The sequence below is a fragment of the Orbicella faveolata genome, unplaced genomic scaffold (genome assembly GCF_042242905.1).
Source record: "Orbicella faveolata isolate gen_17 unplaced genomic scaffold, um_ofav_v1 contig_2, whole genome shotgun sequence".
NCBI classification, from domain to species: domain Eukaryota; kingdom Metazoa; phylum Cnidaria; class Anthozoa; order Scleractinia; family Merulinidae; genus Orbicella; species Orbicella faveolata.
Genome location: NW_028301547.1, coordinates 30,324,817 through 30,345,795, shown reverse-complemented (window position 1 = coordinate 30,345,795; position 20,979 = coordinate 30,324,817). Strand labels below are relative to the sequence as shown.

The 20,979-nt window shown below is 37.8% G+C and overlaps 3 protein-coding genes across 3 annotated transcripts; 2 read left to right on the top strand and 1 right to left on the bottom strand.

Moving 5' to 3' along the window:
- The first annotated feature begins 598 nt into the window (after positions 1-598).
- Positions 599-4,937, top strand: LOC149112782 (tachykinin-like peptides receptor 86C). Its single transcript, XM_089290772.1, has 5 exons — positions 599-872; positions 1,263-1,418; positions 2,642-2,912; positions 3,261-3,518; positions 4,178-4,937. Exons 2-5 carry the CDS (start codon positions 1,306-1,308, stop codon positions 4,547-4,549), a joined length of 1,014 nt encoding a protein of 337 aa, XP_089146898.1. The 5' UTR covers positions 599-872; positions 1,263-1,305; the 3' UTR covers positions 4,550-4,937.
- A 2,025-nt stretch (positions 4,938-6,962) lies between these two features.
- Positions 6,963-15,161, bottom strand: LOC110063940 (ribosomal L1 domain-containing protein 1-like). Its single transcript, XM_089290777.1, has 6 exons — positions 15,066-15,161; positions 14,829-14,971; positions 13,575-13,686; positions 12,495-12,643; positions 8,510-8,608; positions 6,963-7,535 (listed from the first exon to the last, which is right to left on the bottom strand). Exons 1-6 carry the CDS (start codon positions 15,117-15,119, stop codon positions 7,304-7,306), a joined length of 789 nt encoding a protein of 262 aa, XP_089146903.1. The 5' UTR covers positions 15,120-15,161; the 3' UTR covers positions 6,963-7,303.
- A 72-nt stretch (positions 15,162-15,233) lies between these two features.
- On the top strand, positions 15,234-20,265 carry LOC110063939 (uncharacterized). The gene is made up of 2 exons (XM_089290769.1): positions 15,234-15,601; positions 15,800-20,265. The coding sequence occupies exons 1-2, from the start codon at positions 15,407-15,409 to the stop codon at positions 16,721-16,723; spliced, it is 1,119 nt and encodes a 372-aa protein (XP_089146895.1). The 5' UTR covers positions 15,234-15,406; the 3' UTR covers positions 16,724-20,265.
- The last annotated feature ends 714 nt before the right edge of the window (positions 20,266-20,979 follow it).

Below are 20,979 nucleotides of genomic sequence, written 5' to 3'. Positions count from 1 at the left end.
CTTTTCCCGTGATTTTTCGATGCCGGATCTCACAGATAGATTTACAAAAAAAGACCCTCAAGGAATGTTTATGTTATGGTTCAATTTTTCCCTTGGTACATTTTGGTATATTCCTTTGTTCTGGCGTATGGTAATATTTTGCATGAAACAAAGGGAAAAACCAAGTTGCACCAAGGGTAATATTGAACCACAACATAATAAGCGGTATAATAGACGTTAGATATAAAGATAAGATATATTTAGTTCTCAAAAGTAAAGAATAAAAAACTCCAGGCTCGAATAATCTACAAAATTAAAGTCAAATCAATAAACGCCGGATCTACAAAGCCAAGTTTGAAATAACGCCAGGGGTGTTAATGGCGAAAATACGGTATTACTTGCGATAATTACAACATTTGTAATCTTGGCACAAGAGAAATGTCAGTAGCGATAAAATGGACAAATTTTATTATATAACGAAAACATTAGATTTAAATACATCGAGGGTAGATATCGAAGCTTTCCTTTACAGCTCACACCTGTCGAGAAACTAAAAATAATGTGAGTATATTTTTCTTACAGTAACTGTCACATTTTCTGGCACGCTCATTGGGTAATTTTTATCGCACCACCGCACTATCATACACTCAAGTGATGCTGTCACATGTGGATTTTAAAAAACTTGCCAGTTTGTTTACAGCGTATTTAATGTTTTTGCATCTCAATTCTCCAGAATAGGATGCTATTGCGGAATGATTTAACTTTGAAACGAATAACACGCAGTTTTCAAAGTTTTTCCTGGAACTAGGTGAACTGAGTCGGTTTTATCGTCGAAGTATTGATGACATTGAACCGAAGTCGATGATGACTCAGGGAATTTTCAAGAGATAAAGGTGACTTATATAATTTGTTTTTTATTTCTATTTCTGAGTTAGTCTATCATTTCATGTAATTTAATTTTTTAGGCCATGAATTGTCAAATCGTTTTGGATTAAAGAAATCCAGATTGTACTTTTATCAAGCATATTCTCTCGTCTGAATTCCGCGTTTGATTGTTTTTGCTTTTTTGTCACTGTAAAAAAAACAAAAATGGACCGTCTGCTCTCTTGTTGACTTTTCTTTCTCGTAAGAAAAAAGATTGAAATAAAGGTTTTGATCCTAACTGGGCTGTAAAAGCTTAAACGAAAACAGTGCAAAAGATTGATTAAATTTTGACAGGTTTTTCCTGGGTTTTACTTTGGTCGGTTTTTGATTACTAACAAACGTATTCTTATCGATTGAAGCACTCAGGTCAAGGAACTACGTAACCAACGACGTCCTTCCATCATGTCCGAAACAGCTAGTGTTGCCATAACAACCGTACACTCCGTACTCGTCATTGTGGATATCATTGGAAACTCTCTTGTCTGTGCGATCATAAAGAAAAATCGAGATATGAGGTATGTCGAAAATACAATGATGCCGACAACAAGGTTCAAGATTAATACTAAAAAAAAAAAGACAGTTTTGTTTAAATAACGAGGGGAAACCAAACATTGGTACGTAATCGAAAAAGTTGGGGAAAATTAGTAACAAAAATCCGAAGGTGGGGAAAATTAAAGAGAGAATGCCAACGTTGGTAGACAAATGATTCCAATAATGATCAAAGGCCTCTACGAGACAACTCGTGAATTAAAGACTTGAAAATACTTTGGATGCACAACTTTAGGAACTATAGAAAGAAACACTTGGACAAGAATGCGTAACAATTTAAATTTAACGTTTCTTATTTGCAATATTTGGAACCTCCAATATTCCCGAGCCTGTACATGTGAGACCTATTATTTGCATTTATTGCCATTTTCCCAGCGATAAGATCAAGAAAATGTTCTTTACCATAATACTTTTCACTGGCTATAGTGTGAAATGATGAAGATATAAAAGGTTGAAAAGAAAGTACGCGCTTGGCCTTTTAATTCATATCACGCAATTTTTCATAAATACCATCTCAACTGAAGCTAGTAAAATGTGAATAAAAAAAGGAAACACCGTATGGAAAAGTGTTTTCTTTCAAAAATATTTTTGATTAAGAACTAGAACATTTCAGTCTTAGCCAATAAGACGAAATGAATTGTCTTTACTAACTTACCGACTTTTCGCGAAAAAACTTATATTGAGCGGGGCATATTGTAACTTCAAACAAAATGAAATGACCTGCTGCGACGAAATGTTAAGACCATCGTTGAACGAAGACTGATGAACGAGGAAATTGTAAGCTGACCCACTCGAGTACACGAACCGGCGTGAAGTCGAACCCAGTTTATCACGTATCACGCTAGGCTTAATTCTAATTCTTACTTTTCTCGGTGAAAAGAAGAACAACAGAAGAAAAAAATGAAAATAGTAAACAAAGACAGATACGGTTACCTTGCGGTCGGTTGCCTCAGGAGTCGTTGCACACGACGTGCAATTTACGAGTTAAAAGTAGGAAATTCTGCTTATGATATTTCAAAATTGAAAAATGGCATTCGCTAAGTTGTTGGAAAAGCTTTGCAAATTATTACCGATCCTGCTGAATAATTATAAGAAGATGAATTGTGATTTTAAATTGTTACATCAAAGTTGCTTAGACACATGTAAGCCTAACAAAACTGAACTTACTAAATGCTTTTCAATACTGCAGGGCTTCCATAAATTATCTTCTTGTAAACCTGGCTGTAGCCGATGTCTTGTACGCCGCCTTTATGATCCCAAGATTTTTTTTTCAATTCAGTCTCACACACCCAGACGGTGGGACTGGTACAGTTTTATGTAAACTGCTGACAGCTGGAATCACTGCATGGGTTGTAGCAACCTCCTCGGTTTGTACTTTAGCTGCAATCGCCGTTGAACGATATTATGCAGTATTGTATCCTCTTGGTAACAAAGGGGAGCTTACAAAACGTAAACTGAAGGTAGGTCACTTAAAAAACTATCCCTAGATGAAGCGCTTTTTTATATAACTTTCCCGGTGCAGTCTTACATCTCTGAATCTTCACTTCTCTTTAAACAACTTGCTCTTGAACCACAAAAGCAGTGTGACTCGGGAAACTCGCTTCGTGAATTTCATTTGGTTATTATAAATACACGGAAATCAAATGGTCGTCTTGCCTGGAATTTAATGTTTCTATGGGACGTTTAAGGCATTTTTTGTCATTGGGCGAACTTGAAACTAAGAGGTGCATTTTTTCAAGATATACCCTTGCCCTAGCGTCTTCAATAATGAAGATTCCTACTACGAGGTTGACACTTTGCCATTTCAGATTATTATTCCTGGCATTTGGACCTTCTCCTTGATCTTCAATATTCCACTGTTCCTTGTCACGACGATTGGGACACAGGACAACAGTCACTACTGCGTGGAAATCTTTCCTGAGCGGTGGATGGAGAAGGCTTACCCTCTTACGTGGATAGCTTTGACTAATCTATCCTTGGCAATAATGGTTTTTCTGTACTCCAAAGTCGTGCGGACTTTGTGGTTCAAACGTAATGACGACACTCAACTCACCTGCCAACAAAAGGTCAGTGTCACGATAGCTGTATCATGCCATACAGTATGGACCTGAAGACTTTAGCAAGACAAATCACACTCAACTGGCAAGCTCAAACAATCAGATCAAAGGAGCTACGCCACAGTTTGCGCATCTTGAAAAGTTTAACCTAAATTTTTCAAGTTCGTTGATTGTAATCCGTGTTAATTTTCTCCATCCTTGACCCTCCTTGTCCCTTTTCGCTTTATTTTAATCACTTTGGTGTTTTTCTATCTTAGTAAAATACTATTTTCAGGTTTCTTTCAGTTTAAATGCAATTTTCTGCCTGGACAAAATAACTCAAAACACCACGACTGAGCTCCTTTAAAAGGAAAAGAAAATCTGCCCCGCCAAAAGAGCCTTTAAAACAAAAATAAGTTAGGGGATCATTATGCAATTTTGTTTACTTATCTCCTTTTTTTCTGCTCACTGCCAAGCAGTATCTGAAAAAAAATGGCATCAATTGATAAAAAGACATTACATTAATTATTATCATGTATCGCTCCTGCATTTATCAGTTCGCCATGAGTGTTTTTTAACTCACTAAACTTAAACAAGACTGTTTGAAGTATTTTTCAACGATTGACATTAGCTTTATTGATCGATTCGGATATGCTATCTTGATCAGATTTGTACTTCTCCATACACAGGGTGTCATTAGGGTGCGGAAGCGTGTTACCTTGATGGTCGTAGCTGTCACTGCCATATTTGGGATCTGCTGGGGCACGGCCTCAATTGTCTACGTCTTACATTACACAACATCCTACAACGTTGGTTTCGTCCCAATTGCCTGTGCCAACATAATGATCTTGTTCAATTCCGCTGTCAACCCGTTCGTCTACGCTTTGTTAAATCAACAATTCAGGGAGAAGGTGAAGGCAATGATATTCTGCTCTTGTTCCGCACTACCCAGGGTACATCCTTTCCCTGAACCTCGGGACTTAGAGATGGTCAATAATACAGCCCACCCGACCCACCCGACTCACATTACAGGACCTTCTTCCACGGATCAGGATCTGTAGTGTTCTGGCGATTCGAGTCGATGAACACATTGCATTGTATGACAAATGTTAGAATATAAATATGTGTATAATTTTAACAAGAGATTACTAGATTTTAACTTTCAAAAACAGGAGATCAATGAACTTTAACTTTGAAAAACCTTCTAACAGAAAGGTCAACAGTTCAACGGTAATAAAAAAGCAGCTTTCAGAAAGCTACTTTTTTTTCCATTAACTTGATGTAATTTTTTATTAACAAGATATTATGTTATGCAGGCCGTATAGGTATGTGTGGGGGAATTAATTGGATACAGATCGTGCAGATATATATAGGGGGATTAATGAAATGTGGGTTTCACATAACTTAATAAAAATGTAGGTATGTGTGGGGGAATTAATTGGATATAGATCGTGCAGATATATATAGGGGGATTAATGAAATGTGGGTTTCACATAACTTAATAAAAATGTAACTTTCAAACAAACTATAATGTTATACAGGCTGTGTAGGTAATATGGGGGGATTAATGAGATGTAGGCGATGCAGATATACGTGAGGGATTGAGATGTAGGCTGTGTAGGTATATATCTGGGAGGCCGTGTATATATCGAGTTATTTCTGGGGGCGAGAAATTTTGCTGGTTTAATCAGATGCAGGCTGAGGGATGTTTTAGGTATATATCTGGGGTTATGTTATGCAGGAATTGTAGGTATATGCATGTGGAGGAAATTAATGTTATGTAGGCGGGAAATAACTTATCAAGCATTCATATGGTATATTGTGGTGGAGTTAACTAGCCGCCCAACCATCCGGGTGGTGTCGCGCTTATAAAGCGAAAGAACAAAAGGCTTAGCTGTGAGCCAATGAGGAAGCACTGACGTCATAGCTAAACTGGACAAACGAGTTTCTGGCACCGGCTGTATTTAATTATTCAAAATGGCGGACATACCTTAATTTAAGGCTATAATGATGCTAATTTGCCAAACATTCTTTATATGCACGCTTTTGAATTATTATTTCAAGTGAATAACAAGAAACCTCATCGAATAACTAACTGAAATCGCTCTGAGTATTCAAAAGTTGCTCTATCTTCGATATACTCGAATATATACCGCTTGTTAAAATACGCTGAGTTGAGAGCTAATCAATTTTAAATCGCTGTAACAAAGTATTAAAAAGTTTACTTCGGCGATATACTCGAAACTGACTGAAACTGACTCATTCGGATTCACAAAGTAAATGAGAATTACTCATCGAACCCAAATTATAACACGTCCATTGCAAACGCTCTGGGAAAGCAGACTCCACTCACTGTTGTCAATAGTATTGCATGCTTAATACTCGGTATCCATGAAAGTCAAGATAGATCTATTTAATTTCTTGGCTAACAATTTACGAGTGAAAACGTTCTCTGGGGAAGAATATTAAAACGTAAGCTTTCCGTTTACAGCCTAAAGCCTTTAAAAACTCAAACAGTAAAAGCGCGAGATTAAAAATATATGCGAAACGAAAGTGTGAAAAAAGGTAACAAGGGATAAATAAGGAACAAATGCGCTAATTTTAAAAGAATAGATATTGTTTTGGCATAGCTTTGAGTCATTGTCTGCTTCGTTAGTGTTTGCAGTGTACGTGCTATGATTCCTTAGTTTTTCAAACTTGACAATTTTCTTTGTCCGTTACACTGGTGTTGTCGAAGACCTTTTTCTCGTGTTTTTACATTCCGTTATGTTTTTTTGCTCGTAGAAAAACACCTCCTAGTTTCGCCAATGTAGCACCAAGGACAGTTGACATAAGGAATTTTATGTACCATATTCTGAAGATCAATGGGAAGCCTAATCTTCTGGAGAAGGGAATTCTTGTAGCAGGGTCTAGTAAGGTCATGTAAGATATGTGTGGTTGTGTAGCCTGCGAGCAGGCTCGCAGTTCGTCGCTAGCGCCCGTACGTGACTCCGCTCAAAGATGAGCCTGCGAACAGGCTAGTGGTTCTGTCAGTAACATCACGAACATATACAAGGACCGTGAGAGGCTTTAATTTCAATCAAATTCCTTCGGTGATGGTATAATTTCCAGGGAAGGTTTTTATTTCAGATGCTGGAGTTGAGAGCAGGTGGATAACCATTAGCGAGTAGGGCGTGCGTAACATGGTTGATTTCGGATGACTTCCGTTCTGTTGTGCTGGGCAGATTAGCCTTAGTGAGTGACCACCCGCTATTGTTTCAGAAAGGGGTCACTTTCAAGAGCTCATTCTCGTAAGCTGCTATTTCTAGTTATGAAAACCTATTCGACCCTGAGGCGGTAGCTTATAAGAGTTTCAGTTGCATATGGTCCATAATTCGAATCTTGCACACTGCATGGCTGTTACATATGTTACTTATCTCCCACAGGTCTGTGCTTTGTATTTGTAAATGACAAGTCTATAGAACAAGTAAAAACTTCTGTTATCGCGTTTGCATTTAATTTGGTCAAGGGACACTTGTGACAAAATTAAAGTTATTACAGTTTATTGATATATACCGTCGGATTAGTCGTAAGCAGCTTTTGTCTTTGCAAAACCTACATGTAAGACACATGATGAAATTTCACAGTATACAGTGAGATCACAATAAACCAGTCATCTTTCTTGCCTCACAAAAAATCGCTGATTGTACCATTTATGGCTTCTAAAGGTAGCAATATGTCTTGCATACTGAACCCAAATACAAATGCCACAATTTATTGAGGCTGCATCGTTTTGCTATTGCGCCTAGCTCACAAACTTCTCGTAAAATTCCATTTTAAGTCTCCATTTTTCTCTTTTTGTTTGGTGGCTGTGTATCCTCTATGGCCAGAGATTTCTCTGGAAGTGAAGTGTAGATTGGAAGAGATATTGAGTCAGATGTTTTGAGGTTTAAAGACTGGATGTTATTCCAGCCTCTTGGGACGATCTTGGCAATTTCACTGACAGCGCTTACAACATTTTCCACAGATTGTTCTATCGTCTGCCCAGTATGGGCCACCTTGATTGCACTGCAATGAAAAAAAATAATAATAATAATAAAATAAATAAAAGAATTAGAAACAAGGAAAAAAACTGAACAGATCTAAAGCTATATATTGGGAAAGCACACAAAAAACAAACTGACAACAAGAGTATCTCCATGCAAAAACAATTCTGTTAAGCCTGATTTTCACTACAACATACATGTAAGCACAAGTACAAGCGTAAGCATAATGGTAGTGAAGGCACCCAAAAAACAAGCATGAGCACATGAAGAACAAAAGATTTTGTTCTTCTTGTGCTTGTCAAGTGCGAAGGTGCTGCTAGAAGCATAAGAAAAAGTCTGAATCTTGTTTTACTGTTTTGAAGAGGTATGGAACCGAAAATAAGGCAACTATCCATTCTGCAGTACATGACTCCGTGCTTATGCTTGTGTCCTGGGCATTCTCACTACCGTTATGCTTAAATGCTTGTACTTATGTCATATTAAAGAGTCCAGGCTTTACAATCCCACTTACAAACTTAAAACACTTGAATGACACAGAAAAATACTTTGAATTTAAAGATGCAGTGTTGATCCATGATTGCATGCATTGCAAAAATAAAACAGCTGTTTCTGTCTGCCCAGGACGCAAAACAGCTAAATCAGGACTTTGTAGACAATCAGCTATTATTATTTTTTTAACTTGAAATGATTGTCAGACCAAATATAAGGAACAAAATGCGCTGCTAGTAGACAGACAGCAACTCTGCAACAACGCCAGATTCTCAAGAAGTTGTTGGATTGGATGTACAGGATGAATTATTTACATTTAGCAAAACCCCAGATTCAATAAAGGTACTAAATAACTACTACGTTCATGAACTGGTCTCGCCCTGGGCAGCCTAGCTAATTACAAAACAAGTATAGAGACTTTGTAAGCCAGGTACATCACATGGATGTCATACATGTGACAAATTTCTAAACACAACAAGTAACTGTAAGTCATAATAATGCAATTACCTGCAAGGTCCATGTCCTAAGCTCATCAGAGAACACTGAAGAACTTTGTCTATTTCTTTCTTCAAGTTTGTTTTCTTTAAATCAACTGGGATGGGAAATCTATAAGAAAATGTAACAAACAATGGTCACCAATATAGTTCATAATTACACATTGTGATTAATATTCTCTGGACAACAAGGTCTGGTGTGGTTTGCTTCATTTGATTTTTTAAATAAAATGCTATTGGATGATAATGACAACTTAGTTTGAAAGTAATGGCAAAAGTGCCTGGACTGGACGTGTTAGCAGCTTGAGTTTTCTTGACTTTAAGGGAGTGTGTGACATGAAGCAACCATTGAAATTCAGGCTGCAGCTATACTAGCCAAAGAGTCAATAAAACTGCAGTGTTATGCCACCTGTACACATGTACTGTATGTGTAGTGTGAATGTTGAACCATTCACACTACACGATGGGCTGTTAGACATCATTGCCTCTAAACACACGTCTCTAGAAACTACCACAGCTGTAAACAAAAGAATCTAGCTCAAGCTACAGGCAAATACAAACTTTAATCATAAAGTCTGCCTATAGATACAAAATATATAATTTAGAACATCCCTTAAACTTCATATAATTTGTATAGGTGAGAAATACTTTCAAACATAACAGAAACATTTACTGTACAAAAGTTACCCAAAAAGGAAAAAAATGGGTGTGGGCATAGAAAAATAACTTAGTGAACCTTTCCCATCTTGATTTGATATCTGGGTCACTTTTCATAATATCATCTACAGCTAATTCAATAGATTCAGTGAGAGGAATGTTGATGAAGAGACTTTTGATGTCAAAAGGAAACTACAAACTTGTTTAAAGTATTAAGTCTAGTGACTTCGCTAACAAAGGTAAAAGTGTCCTGAGCAAAATAGTCCACTAGGAATGTGAAGGTTCACTGGTGTACATAAATACTTAGCTAGGCTGTTACATGTAGTTGTAAGTTACAATAAAACCTAGCTAGCTAGCCTCACCAACTTTTATAGTTTTGTACCCTTTAGTTACAAATTAGGATTAGTGCACACACTGATGGACAAAATGGTTAAAATCAACAACATCTGGGCAGGATTTCACCTTGACATAAATAATCTTACTACCACATTGAGAAGGAAATTGTTCCCTACTTCTGTTATTTAAAATGTTGTCAGACGATTTCTGAATAATTATTTTGCCTCCTCTTTTCCTTGCTCACATCGGCCTTTTTCTATCACCATGCAATACAGGATTCAGAATTTAGTTGAAAACTTTTGCAGCAATTTAAACATTGGGTTGGTGTTTGCCCCGTTTAAAATAAGGTTGTTTGGAGTCAAGGATCCTATTACTGTGGGCTTGCGATCGAGAGTTATTTAAAAGTTTTCATGTGCAGGCTGTAGCGCCTGTTATGTTGGCGAAACCAACAGACACTTTGCCACCCACACCGCGAACATCTTTACTCAGACAAGCACTCCGACCCATAAATTTAAACACCTAAGGGTTCTGATAATTGTCACTCCCTTTGTTCAGAAGAATGTTTCGAAATTCTTGACTCGACTTCCACCAGCTACCAATTAAACATAGGCACGCAAGGCGTGCAAGAGTTATTTTTTTGTGAACTATAAGTCTCAGAGATAGGAGCATTCATGGAACTGTTTACGGTAATGATTTGGTTGATTTGACAAGTTTTTTGGTTGCGATGTACAGCAAGAAAGAAACTGGGAGTTTATGATGTACATACGATGTTACATCGGTAATGGTAAGATAACTAAATAGTAAGCCATAAAATGTTTGACTGAACAAACTACAGTAATCTGACACGTCTCCAGATTAATGTAGGTACCATCTTATTTTCTAACAGGCAATTTTATTCGTTCTTTGATACAACCCACACTGTGATTGGTCTGACACGCGCACATGCATAACTTCCTCACTCACCGATCACGTAGCGCTTCCCCCCCGGGGGGGGGGGGGGACTCCCTTATATGGGTTATATAGGTCTGTTTGGCCCCGAAGGGTATGGTTTTTCAGCCGTTTTGGTCATGAATAGGGTATCGATTTTAGCTGATTTTGGTCATTTTGGTCATAAATAGGGTACGGTTTTTGCACTCTAGCCTTGATATGGGTATGCTTTAAGAAGAAGCCACTTTTTCATCATTATCGAAAAGAAAATCAACAAAAGCCCTTCACAAATTTATATCTTTACGATAATTTAACATTGGTTTGAACTAGGGAGCTAATTATAACGCAGGTCTGAAACAGGGTTTTGATTTGAGGGTCAGGTCGTAAATAGGGTTTCGAATTTTTGGTCAGGTCATAAATAGGGTAAGGAATATTGCAGATTTTGGTCATAAATAGGGTAAGGGTTTTGGGAAGTGGGCTCCACACCCCGAACCAATTTTTCTGGGAGTACCCCCTCGGGAGCCCTTCCAGCCCCCAAGAGGAATTTTTGCTCAAAAATACTCAAGTTAAGAGAACTTTTCGCATTTTATACGAGTCGTAAGTTTACCCTTTTTACACAACACAACGCAACAACACTACTTCACCGAAAATTGAAAGAAAGAGAAAAAACCTCTCTGACACGTTGAAAGTCTGATTTAATTAAATTGCACTTTAACTTGGTGCCACACAGTCTTCAAAGAACATTTGAACAGTTTTCATACTTTTTACCTTTAAAAATATCGGACTGAAAAGAATGTCATAAAATGCCCATCAAATAAAAATATTAAACTGCTACTGCAGAGACGTAAAAACACTCTAGAAATAAAAGCTTTTTTGTTTAATATCCTGGGAACAATAGCCGATAACTTGTAAGCTCTAATTGAATTTACTCCCATTGAAAAACAAAAGTGTCGAGTTACCATTTGTAACTAAAAATAGCAAACATCTCGTGGGAACAAGTGGTGACGATTCGTCAGCTCTAATTTAATTTACTACCTTGTGAAAAACAAGAGTGTCAAATTACCCATTGTAACTAAAAAATAAAAATATCTCGTTATATTTGCATGCAATAAGAACAAAACAGTCGTTACCTGCACTTACTATTGTAAACGTTACAACTGCTTCAAATCTAAATAGTCTCGTCTCCTCTAAAACATGTCCTAAGAACTAGAACCGACGATTCGTGACCTCTAATTGAATTAACTCCTCGTGAAAAACAAAACTATCAAGTTACCCTTTGTAATTAAAAATAAAAATATCTCTTGCCATTTGCCTACTACTCATGAACTGCTTCAAAACTCATGAGTCATCTTGTTCATAACTAGCCACCATTACACTGAAAATTATGCACTCTAAAACAACCCAATGTACGTATGTAACTGTCACACTCCCCCCCAAACCGGACTAAAAATCACAAACCGGCAACATACACGTCACTCTTTATTTTTCAATTACCAAAGTCCTTGTGTTTATACATACCTTGTGTTTCTCACGTACCATTTACCTTTACAACAAGAAATTTGATTGGCTGTTCATAGTAGATCCAATCTGATTGGTGTGACATACATACATCTCTCACTCATTCACTCACTCACTCACTCACTCACTCACTCACCCATTGACCCGGCCATAACATACCCGACGCGCCGACTAAGAGGTATTTTTTTTACAAAAAAATAACTCAAAAATCAAGGAAGCCATACACATCCTTTGGGAACAGCCTTCTTTAAAATCTTAATGTATCATTTTTCATACTAATTAGTTTGTGTTATTTTAGTGTTATATTGCTCATTTTCTGTTGGTATTCTTGTAACCTGATGATGTTAATATAATATGAATTTCAAACACATTGTGTGGTTTCTGAAAGCTATATCTTACTTTGTGCTGCTAAGAAGCCTTGACAAAGTATAATTAAAATAAATTTAGCTCTAATACAAGTACACATGTAACAATGCATAAATAGATCATGTTCTGCTGTCTCTGCATGAATATTGATTCCTATTTATGTCCATACATGTTTTGTAAATAAAAACACTCACTTTTTCTTTGAGAAGAATGCCTTGCCAAGTAACTTGGGTAACAGATGGTAGATTGCATCATCACAAATGAACACATCATACAAGGAGCAGAGGTGTCGTTTAGATTCAAATGACTGATAATTCTTGCGAAGTTTGGCCAGGGAAATGACCTAGTAACAGTAGAAAGCAAAAAAAAAAAAAAAAAAAGCAAAAAAAAAAAGAAATTAAATAAAACAATACCATTCTTACGTTATGGACTCCCAATATATTGAATTCACAATGCAGGAGTCAACTTCAAAGTGGCAAATCAACATTCTAATGACCAATAAACCATACAGGTAGATTTCCACTGACAAGATTTCATATGGCAAAAAAAGCCTTCCTTGAGCGCACCACTCAAAAACAAACTCAAGGAATTTCAACAAAACCATGATGTTATTGGATAATCCATAATACAATGAGTATAAATTGCAGCTTAAATCTAAAAACTTATGCAGGGAAATTTGTCAAATTGGTTGACACAGGCAAACAAGGCTTGTGCAAACAAAGTGTTAACAAATTAAGGGGTAACTTGTCATTCATTCGTACAGTTCAATAGAAATGGTTTTCACGGGAATTTGTTCATGTGTAAAAAAAGTAGCAAGAGAAAAGCTGCAAAATCGCTGAGGTCGCACTAAGGTCACCTGCTTTATTCTCTCAGAGCCCACTGGTGTACATGTACAATAGTGTAAGTAAAATGTACTACAGTGTATTATAGGTAGTCTAAAATTAATGGAGGGTATTTAGGCTAACCATGACTACACGTATTCCCTGGCACTATTGGTGACTATTCATCACTATTGGCTGCTGGCTGTGTACTGTTTGCAATTTGCTATTCAGGTTTTCCAGACACCCACTGGTTAAGAGAGGCACTATGAGAGTTAGACAACTTGCCTAAGAACATAACACAATGAACCAGCACTTACACCTTTTGTCATTTGATGCAGAGGTCAGCATCCTGACATTAACATTAAATTCCCATTTCTTGTATAACAGCTATGTATTTTTTCTGATCAGTTTTGGCCTTTGAAGCAAGCTGCATCAACACCTTTTGAGTCATACCTTTTTAACTGCCACATCTTTTGATTTCAACATTTCCTTTGTCTTTACACTATCCTCTTTGGAAAATAAACAAACCTCCACATTGTCTGAGTGTAAGGAGTGTGGTAAAGGACTAAAACAAACAAGAAGACAAATTTAATGTTAGCATAACAAGGGTAATAAGCTTCATTATTATTAGGCCAGCTCAGTGACCAGGCAAAATGAACCAAATCCTGTGCTGTGAGTGGCTACCTTCACAGTGTTATTATTGTAGTTGTATTACTCCCTTATTGACCAAGCTTGTTTGGTCAAGATGACTGGATATTGGCCTATTCTTTTTTACGAATTTATGGACCTCAACTCCATCGGGGTCCTAAACACACACACACCAACCATCTTGACCTGATGTTTGGTCAATAACTCAGCTTACAGTTTCCAGTTGTAAATGTTTGCTATTGTCCTGGGTATTGTAGAACTGTAAAGTCTTATGATTATCAGTTAAGTAAGGCACAATAAAAGTGTGGTGACCAGGTTTTAACGCTCAACTTGTATTGTTGTCACAAGCAACTAGCTTCGTTTCCAGAGCCAACTTGTTGGCCTCTGACATCATTGGCAGCAAAGCATGGGAAATTGCAGGCAAAGATATGTTACCATTGGAAACAAGGAAAGTTGCCCTTGCCAACACTGTAATTCTAAGTCCAAATCTTTGTCAGCAAAGCTCCATCGTGCCTTACTCAACTGATAATTGTAGGATTTAGCATCTATGCCAACTTTCCCGGATTATCCGAGAGTCTTCCAGATACAGACCGAATCTCCCACTCTCCTGTACGGGTCACCAAATCTCCCAGACAATACAAATAAAAGCGCATAAGATACATTCTTCAGACATATTTTGGCTGATTTTTTGGCATTTTGGGGACAAAATATTTGATATTTGATGCATTTTTGAGATTTAATTGGCAGATCTCTACTTTGAACAATTTTCTGGGGGTCGAAAAAAGGTAAAATTGGCGATCTCCCGGCTTTTGATTCTTTTAGGTCGGCATCAATCTCTGATTTGGTATTAGGCATTAATTAATACAATAAAGAAGTAACGTACTTAGATAGTAAGGCTTACAAAGAAGTATAAATGCCTACACGTTCGCTTAAGTTAAGCTCGTAAGAAGCTTAATTAATAATAAAAAAAACTTAAAAAGAATCGCACAAATTGACTGTCGAGTTCGAAATTTCTGATTATTAAACGCGGTTTTAGAGCGGAAATCATTGAGCACTCACATTTTTCTCGGCTTCTTATCTGGGTTAGGAATTTTCTTCAATGCTAAGATCAGGAGAATAGTCTCGTGTTCATTCAACAGACGTAGTTGTTTGCCTTTCCTCTCACCGACGAATTTCACAAGAGCTGGGACAGCAAGTTCTACCTAAATAGACGTCATACAAAAACCTCAGAGTTACACCCAGTAAAAATGAAATGATGTAAAACACTTAGTTTTAATGTTCTGTACTATTGTGAACCTGTTTTTTATCGAGTTGACTCTCGCGTACGGGTTTACTCCTGGAATCCGCCATCTTTGAAAGAAGCACGTGGTTGAGCAACTTTGATGACTGTTACACAACATACCTTTTTTCGCGATGAGTAATAATCCATTTATGGTTTCCGATCTGTCCATTGTTAACCTCTGACGTCACCGTTGCTTTCCGCTGTTGCGTGGACCAACGAATTATCGTACCAACGCGCGCCTATTTCGGTTAATTATTTGTATACTGATTAACTCTTTCCCCTGAATCGAATTTCGTCGAAGATATAAACCTTTTCAGCACCATTTGAAGTCTAGCGTAAGTAAGAAACGTAAGTCATGGGTAGAACTACTGAGTATCCGGTAAAAAGCCATATTTCATTTGACGCCTTGGAGAATCCGTCGTGGCATACGCGTACGAATGAAAGGCAACCGAAGACGGTTACAGAAATGATCACTCAGATCAAAGAGTATCACACGAGATGGGAACAAGCCAGAGCGAAGAATACATACAACGAGGAGCTGGTCAAGAAAGTAAGTGTTTTTAATACGAAGTACGGTCACTTCGCTCCTATCGCTCAAACCCAGTTCACTTCAACCAAAAGTTAAAACGCTCTGCGTGAAACTTCGCTTGTTTCACCATCACTTAAAAAGTCGCTCGTGGCTTTGCTTGTGGTTTGTGTCGGAAAGCTTGATTTAAGAATTTTTTTTTCTCTCACTCTCTCTCTTAAGGTACGGGAGAAGTTTCTCATCAATTTTATTTACCATGTTAACGTGGAGGAAGGACATGGGCTAACCACTTTTCCGGAGACCGAGGCCTTTCTCAGAAATTGTTCTTCTGGAAGGAACTCGGACAGCTTCTTCTCGCTCGAAGAACAAGAAACTATAAATTTAAGGGTCGCCCATGAAAACTTGTTGGCTAAAATTAACAAGGAAGAACTAGCAAGCGATTACGGACTTCTGGAAGTCAGTTTGCTAGAGGAAACGCATCGTCTAATACTACAAGACATCCCTCTCCCTAAGGGCTTTACAAAACCTGGAAGAATGAGCAACAATCTACGGGTGACGGAATTTAAGGGTGAACTCTACTACTATGCAAACCCTGAAGATATGGAAAGTGCTGTGAGCAACTTACTTGACAAGTACAATTTTCTCTTTGATTCTTGCACTAAAGGCAAGGGGGAATTGAAGGACTTTGATGACTTTTACAGTTTATTCAAAACATGTGCTTGGTTGCTGTTTGAACTTCTTGATCTTCACCCATTTTCTGACGGAAATGGCAGACTTTGTCGAATCCTTTGCAGCTATTCACTGTCCAAATTAAATCCATTTCCCACGCCAATTTACAATGTCTGGACAGACTCCTGTAAACATGATTACATTGAAGCCTTAGTCGAAGCCAGAAGGTCACCAGGCAGGCATCCTTGCGCCCTGACAACAATGATGATAGAATGCAGTTATTATGGGTGGGAGAGCTTTTTCAAAGTTTTGGATGAAGAAGCAAAGAGCAGAACTTGTGTTAAGGATGCCTCCTTAATCCAAACCATGGCTGAGGAATGTTTGTTATCTCCACCCACACAAAAGTTTGAGAGTGCTTACAAACATTCACATACTTTGCAGTATATACCTTGCTCCGTACAGTTTTGTGTATGTTAGTTATGTTTGTGACAGTTTCAGAGTTAGCGAAAATCAATAATTAGTCAACTACTGTGCTAATGATAAAGGGAAGTAAAATTCAGGCCTGGCCCCAGTTGTTCAAAGGCTGGATAACGTTCTCCATGGGATAAATTGCTATCCAGTGGATAAATGTTAACAAAACAAACCAGATTATTTGCTGGATAGTGATTTACACATATTCAGTGGATGGTGTTATCCACTTTTCAAACAGCCGGGGAGTTATGGAGGACTTCACCAAAAACTCTCCTTGGAAGCCAGTTTTATGCTCCCTCAAGAGACCTTAAAGTGCTGTGATTAAACAGTTTTGTTAGATATCAAGCACCATTGGATAAGTGAAAATCTTAATTACTCTAAAGATCAGAATCTTTCTTTTTCCCATTCCGTTTTTTCATTTGGTACTCATTTGTTAGGTTATGGAGGACTTTCACCAAAAACTCTCCCTGGAAACCAGTTTTAAACTTCCCCAAGGAGGTCTTTAAGTGCTGTGATTGAGCGGTTTTGTTAGAGATCAATGGGGACTATTATTGGATAAGTGAAAATCTTAATTTCTCCAAAGATCAGAATCTCTCTTTTCTTTTTGCAAAGTGAAACATCATTACTTACATTACTTACTGTCAATATGAGTTACTTACACCACTGGCACTTCAATACTCTACTTACATAACAATAGTCCATGATATTTTTTGGAAGGAAACCAGCATGTAATTAATGGATATCTCAGTCCATTGAATTATTTCATTGTAGCATAGTAAGACCTAAGCTACAAGGTACCCCTATCTCCAAAAAGAAAAAATACGTCAAGATTCTTACTGGCTGTTTCAGTTTATAGCTTCCTTCTGTTCACTTTCAGTTTGAAAACCCTGAGAGCCTGGAACATTTGACAAGCTGTAGTTGACTTACGTTGGCATAAGCATAACTGAGAAGAGCTACAATTCTCAATGCTGATAATCCTCATTATCATATGATGATTAAAAAGTAGCTTGCAAAACACCCAATTTAAGACCAGCGTGCACAAACCATACCCTCATACCCAGAGGGTGATTGATGTCATGTTTTGTGAGTTACAAGGAAAAGATACCTAGCAGAAGGTTTTTTTTAAGATCAGTTTTGAACAACAGATATGCTGTAATGTGAGGAATTGCATTTTAAATTTTTCATACAAATGTCTCTAAATTTTTCTGCAAATAATGCAACTTGGTAGCTGTTTCCTTCAAATTTGATCAGGTAGCTAAATTGATCGAAGAGGTGCAGTAGCCTCATGGTTAGTGCGCTCGACTCCATATCACGCAGTCTGTATTCGAGCCCTGCCCGGAGGCATTGTGTTGTATTCTTGGGCAAGGCACTTTACCCTTGCAGTGCCTCTCTCCACCCAGGTGTATAAATGGGTACCGGCGAATTTAATGCTGGGGGTAACGGTAAACCCTGCAATGGACTAGCATCCCGTGCAGGAGGGAGTAGAAATACTCCCAGTTGCTTCATGCTACTGAAACTGGGATAAGCTCCGACCTGGTGGGCCACTTGGCTTGTATGCAGACTTTACCTTAAGGGGGAGGGGAGGGGGGGTGGGTTACTCTACAAAGTCTTACATGGAGAGGCTCTGCACCAAGATCCAACCCCTTTTCCTTTTGTATACTATTTTTGAATCAGGTACCCCTTTCATATGCTTTCATAACTGGCCCTGAATAAATCGCCAAGGGGAAATCTCATCATGTTCCCTTGAAATAGTACAGCCATAAGGTGTATCTTCAAAATGCTTTAATTAAAGTTCCTTTTAAATAACTAAATGACAGATAAGATTGTGCTACCCTTTCATATACCTCAACTTGTAAAATCCTTACACTTTTATATACCTGAAGCCTGAAAAAGGTAGCCCTTTCAGGCAGATCCAAGCCTCCCTAATAGGCCATTGGGTGATTCCAGAAAATATCCATACCATTATACCACGGGTGGCATCTTGGAATTCTGAGGTACAGGGGGTCTCTTGGACTGGAATTCTGAAGGCACTGGGGGGTAACGCAGTTTGTAAATCCAAATGCACTGTATCGGATCTGAAAAGACCTACGGTCCGAAAATACATAAGTGAGAAACCAGAAACTGCAATGGACCACATACGATAAACAATTTGTATGGAATAAGAAAGCTAAAATTAAATACAGAACAATGATAGGGCCGAAAGAGCAGGGAGGGCTAGACATGCCGGATTTTCAAATAATCAATGAAGCGCTTAAAGTTGTTTGGGTAAGAAGATTAAGTGACAGCAATGGAACCGCAAGTTGGAGTCGTATCCCTCTTTCCTATCTACAACCAGTTGGTGGTCTGTTTCTTCTGCAGTGTAATTTTGACTTAAAGCTACTTAAAGTTGATATACCGATTGATTTCTACAAAGAAGCTCTGTGCGCCTGGCAAAAAATTAACTGCAGTACTCCTAATACCAAAAAGCAGGTACTGAATGAAATAGTTTGGAACAATCATCACATAAAGATAGAAGGATATTCCATTTATTACAAAAAATGGCACGATGCTGGATTAACTAAAATTGAAGACTTTTTTCAAGGTAACAGATTCCTAACTTTTGAGGAATTCCGTAGTAAGTTCAAAATTAACACAAACTTCTTAAACTATTTCGGTCTATGCCACGCAGTCCCTCAAAAATGGATCAATATTCTCAAAGGAAATGTTACTGAACCCTTGGAAAAACGTTCTGAGAAGGATAAGATATCTTTAGGTAAACTCTCTTGCAGATCAGCAACTAAATTCTTTGTTAAGGATAAATTCGTTACACCTACAGCTGAGCGAAGGATGAAAGAAGCCAGTCTAAAAGAACATACAATACAACTCATTTATAGCCTTCCCTTTAATGTTACAAAAGACTAGACTCGCCATTTTCCAATACAAAATAATTCATCACATTCTACCCAGAAATTCGACACTTTTTAGAGATTCATTAAAGGAACATGATAAATGTCACCTCTGTGGAGAAAGACAAACGTTAACCCACCTTTTTGTTACCTGTTCTGAAGCTCAGCATTTTTGGTCTCTCTTTACTAATCGGTGGAGCTCCAAAAATGGGGATAGAATCACTCTCGATAAAAATGAAATAATATATGGCGTGACAGATAACTTCGCTCGTCATCTTGGTTTAAACCTCTGCATTATTATAGCCAAATATTATTTATATACTGCCTCAAGAAAAGAAGAAGAGTTTTATTTCGATGCTTTCTTGGCGATGTTGACAAACAAAATTAAAATTGAGAAACATAAATCTAAGTCACAAATTAATATGTGAGAAAGCCTCCTATTGTAGCTAACCCCTCAGTTACATGAAAGATATTAACAAATTGTAATGTAAGATATTATTGTAATGTAAGTTATTAAAATCGTAAATAATGTTAGTATTGTAAGTTTTGTTATTATCGTTAAATTGTGAGTTACGTTGACATTGTAAGTAGTAGGTAATTTTTGTATGTAATGTAATGTAATGTAAGATATTGCAATAAAAAAAATAAAAAAAATAAAAAAAAGACATGCGATAAACACTGCCAACGTAGGACTTTTCAGTTCCGACATGCTGCGTTTTTAAAGCATGGCACTGGCCATGTGGTTCAATGTTTAGACTGGCCTTGTCCAGCCACATTTATCTTTTGCTTTTCAAGACACCAATCATGACGCTGTCCCCTTGCGCCCTGAAACACGTGATGTGGGAACGCGTGTTGTGGGGTGCAAGTGAGTTCAAAGTACTGAACTTGATATAGTGAATGGGTCATTTTGCAATTTATGTGCGTTGGCTCTTGGGCTGGCGTTACATATCTTCGCTACACAGTGCAGATGAGCACCAAGAACGGCAAAACAGCTGTCCACTGTTGCGATTCTGCTTTATCGGTTCTTGTCATGTTGGTGTCTCGAAACGTTTTTCATGTAGTATCATCCTTGCAGTCTATTCTTTGTCTTATTAGAAGAAGCTTCTTTTTCATTATGATAAGACTGATCAACAAAAGCCCTTCACGATGCCTTTTGAGTCGCTGTGAACTAGGGAACTAAGCAGAAGGCAGGCCTGAAACAGGGTATTGATTTAGGGTCAGGTCACGAATAGGCTATCGAAAATCGCAGATTTTGGTCATAAAGAGGTTAAGGGTTTTGGGAAGCGCGCCACACACCCCCACAAAATTTTTCTTTGAGTACCGCCTCCCCCCGGGCCTTCAAACAACATGGCACCAGAAACCATGAAAAGATCTACA

Bases quoted from the DNA above. Each gene is read 5' to 3' on its own strand.
- LOC149112782 (XM_089290772.1), top strand. From the start codon at position 1,306: ATGTCCGAAACAGCTAGTGTTGCCATAACAACCGTACACTCCGTACTC. The intron at 1,419-2,641 runs GTATGTCGAAAA...TCAATACTGCAG, and splicing joins AAGAAAAATCGAGATATGAG to GGCTTCCATAAATTATCTTC. The intron at 3,519-4,177 runs GTCAGTGTCACG...CTCCATACACAG, and splicing joins AACTCACCTGCCAACAAAAG to GGTGTCATTAGGGTGCGGAA.
- LOC110063940 (XM_089290777.1), bottom strand. From the start codon at position 15,119: ATGGCGGATTCCAGGAGTAAACCCGTACGCGAGAGTCAACTCGATAAA. The intron at 14,972-15,065 runs GTTCACAATAGT...ACGTCTATTTAG, and splicing joins GTCAACTCGATAAAAAACAG to GTAGAACTTGCTGTCCCAGC. The intron at 8,609-12,494 runs GTGAGTGTTTTT...ATTTTCTTATAG, and splicing joins GCATTCTTCTCAAAGAAAAA to ATTTCCCATCCCAGTTGATT.
- LOC110063939 (XM_089290769.1), top strand. From the start codon at position 15,407: ATGGGTAGAACTACTGAGTATCCGGTAAAAAGCCATATTTCATTTGAC. The intron at 15,602-15,799 runs GTAAGTGTTTTT...CTCTCTCTTAAG, and splicing joins ACGAGGAGCTGGTCAAGAAA to GTACGGGAGAAGTTTCTCAT.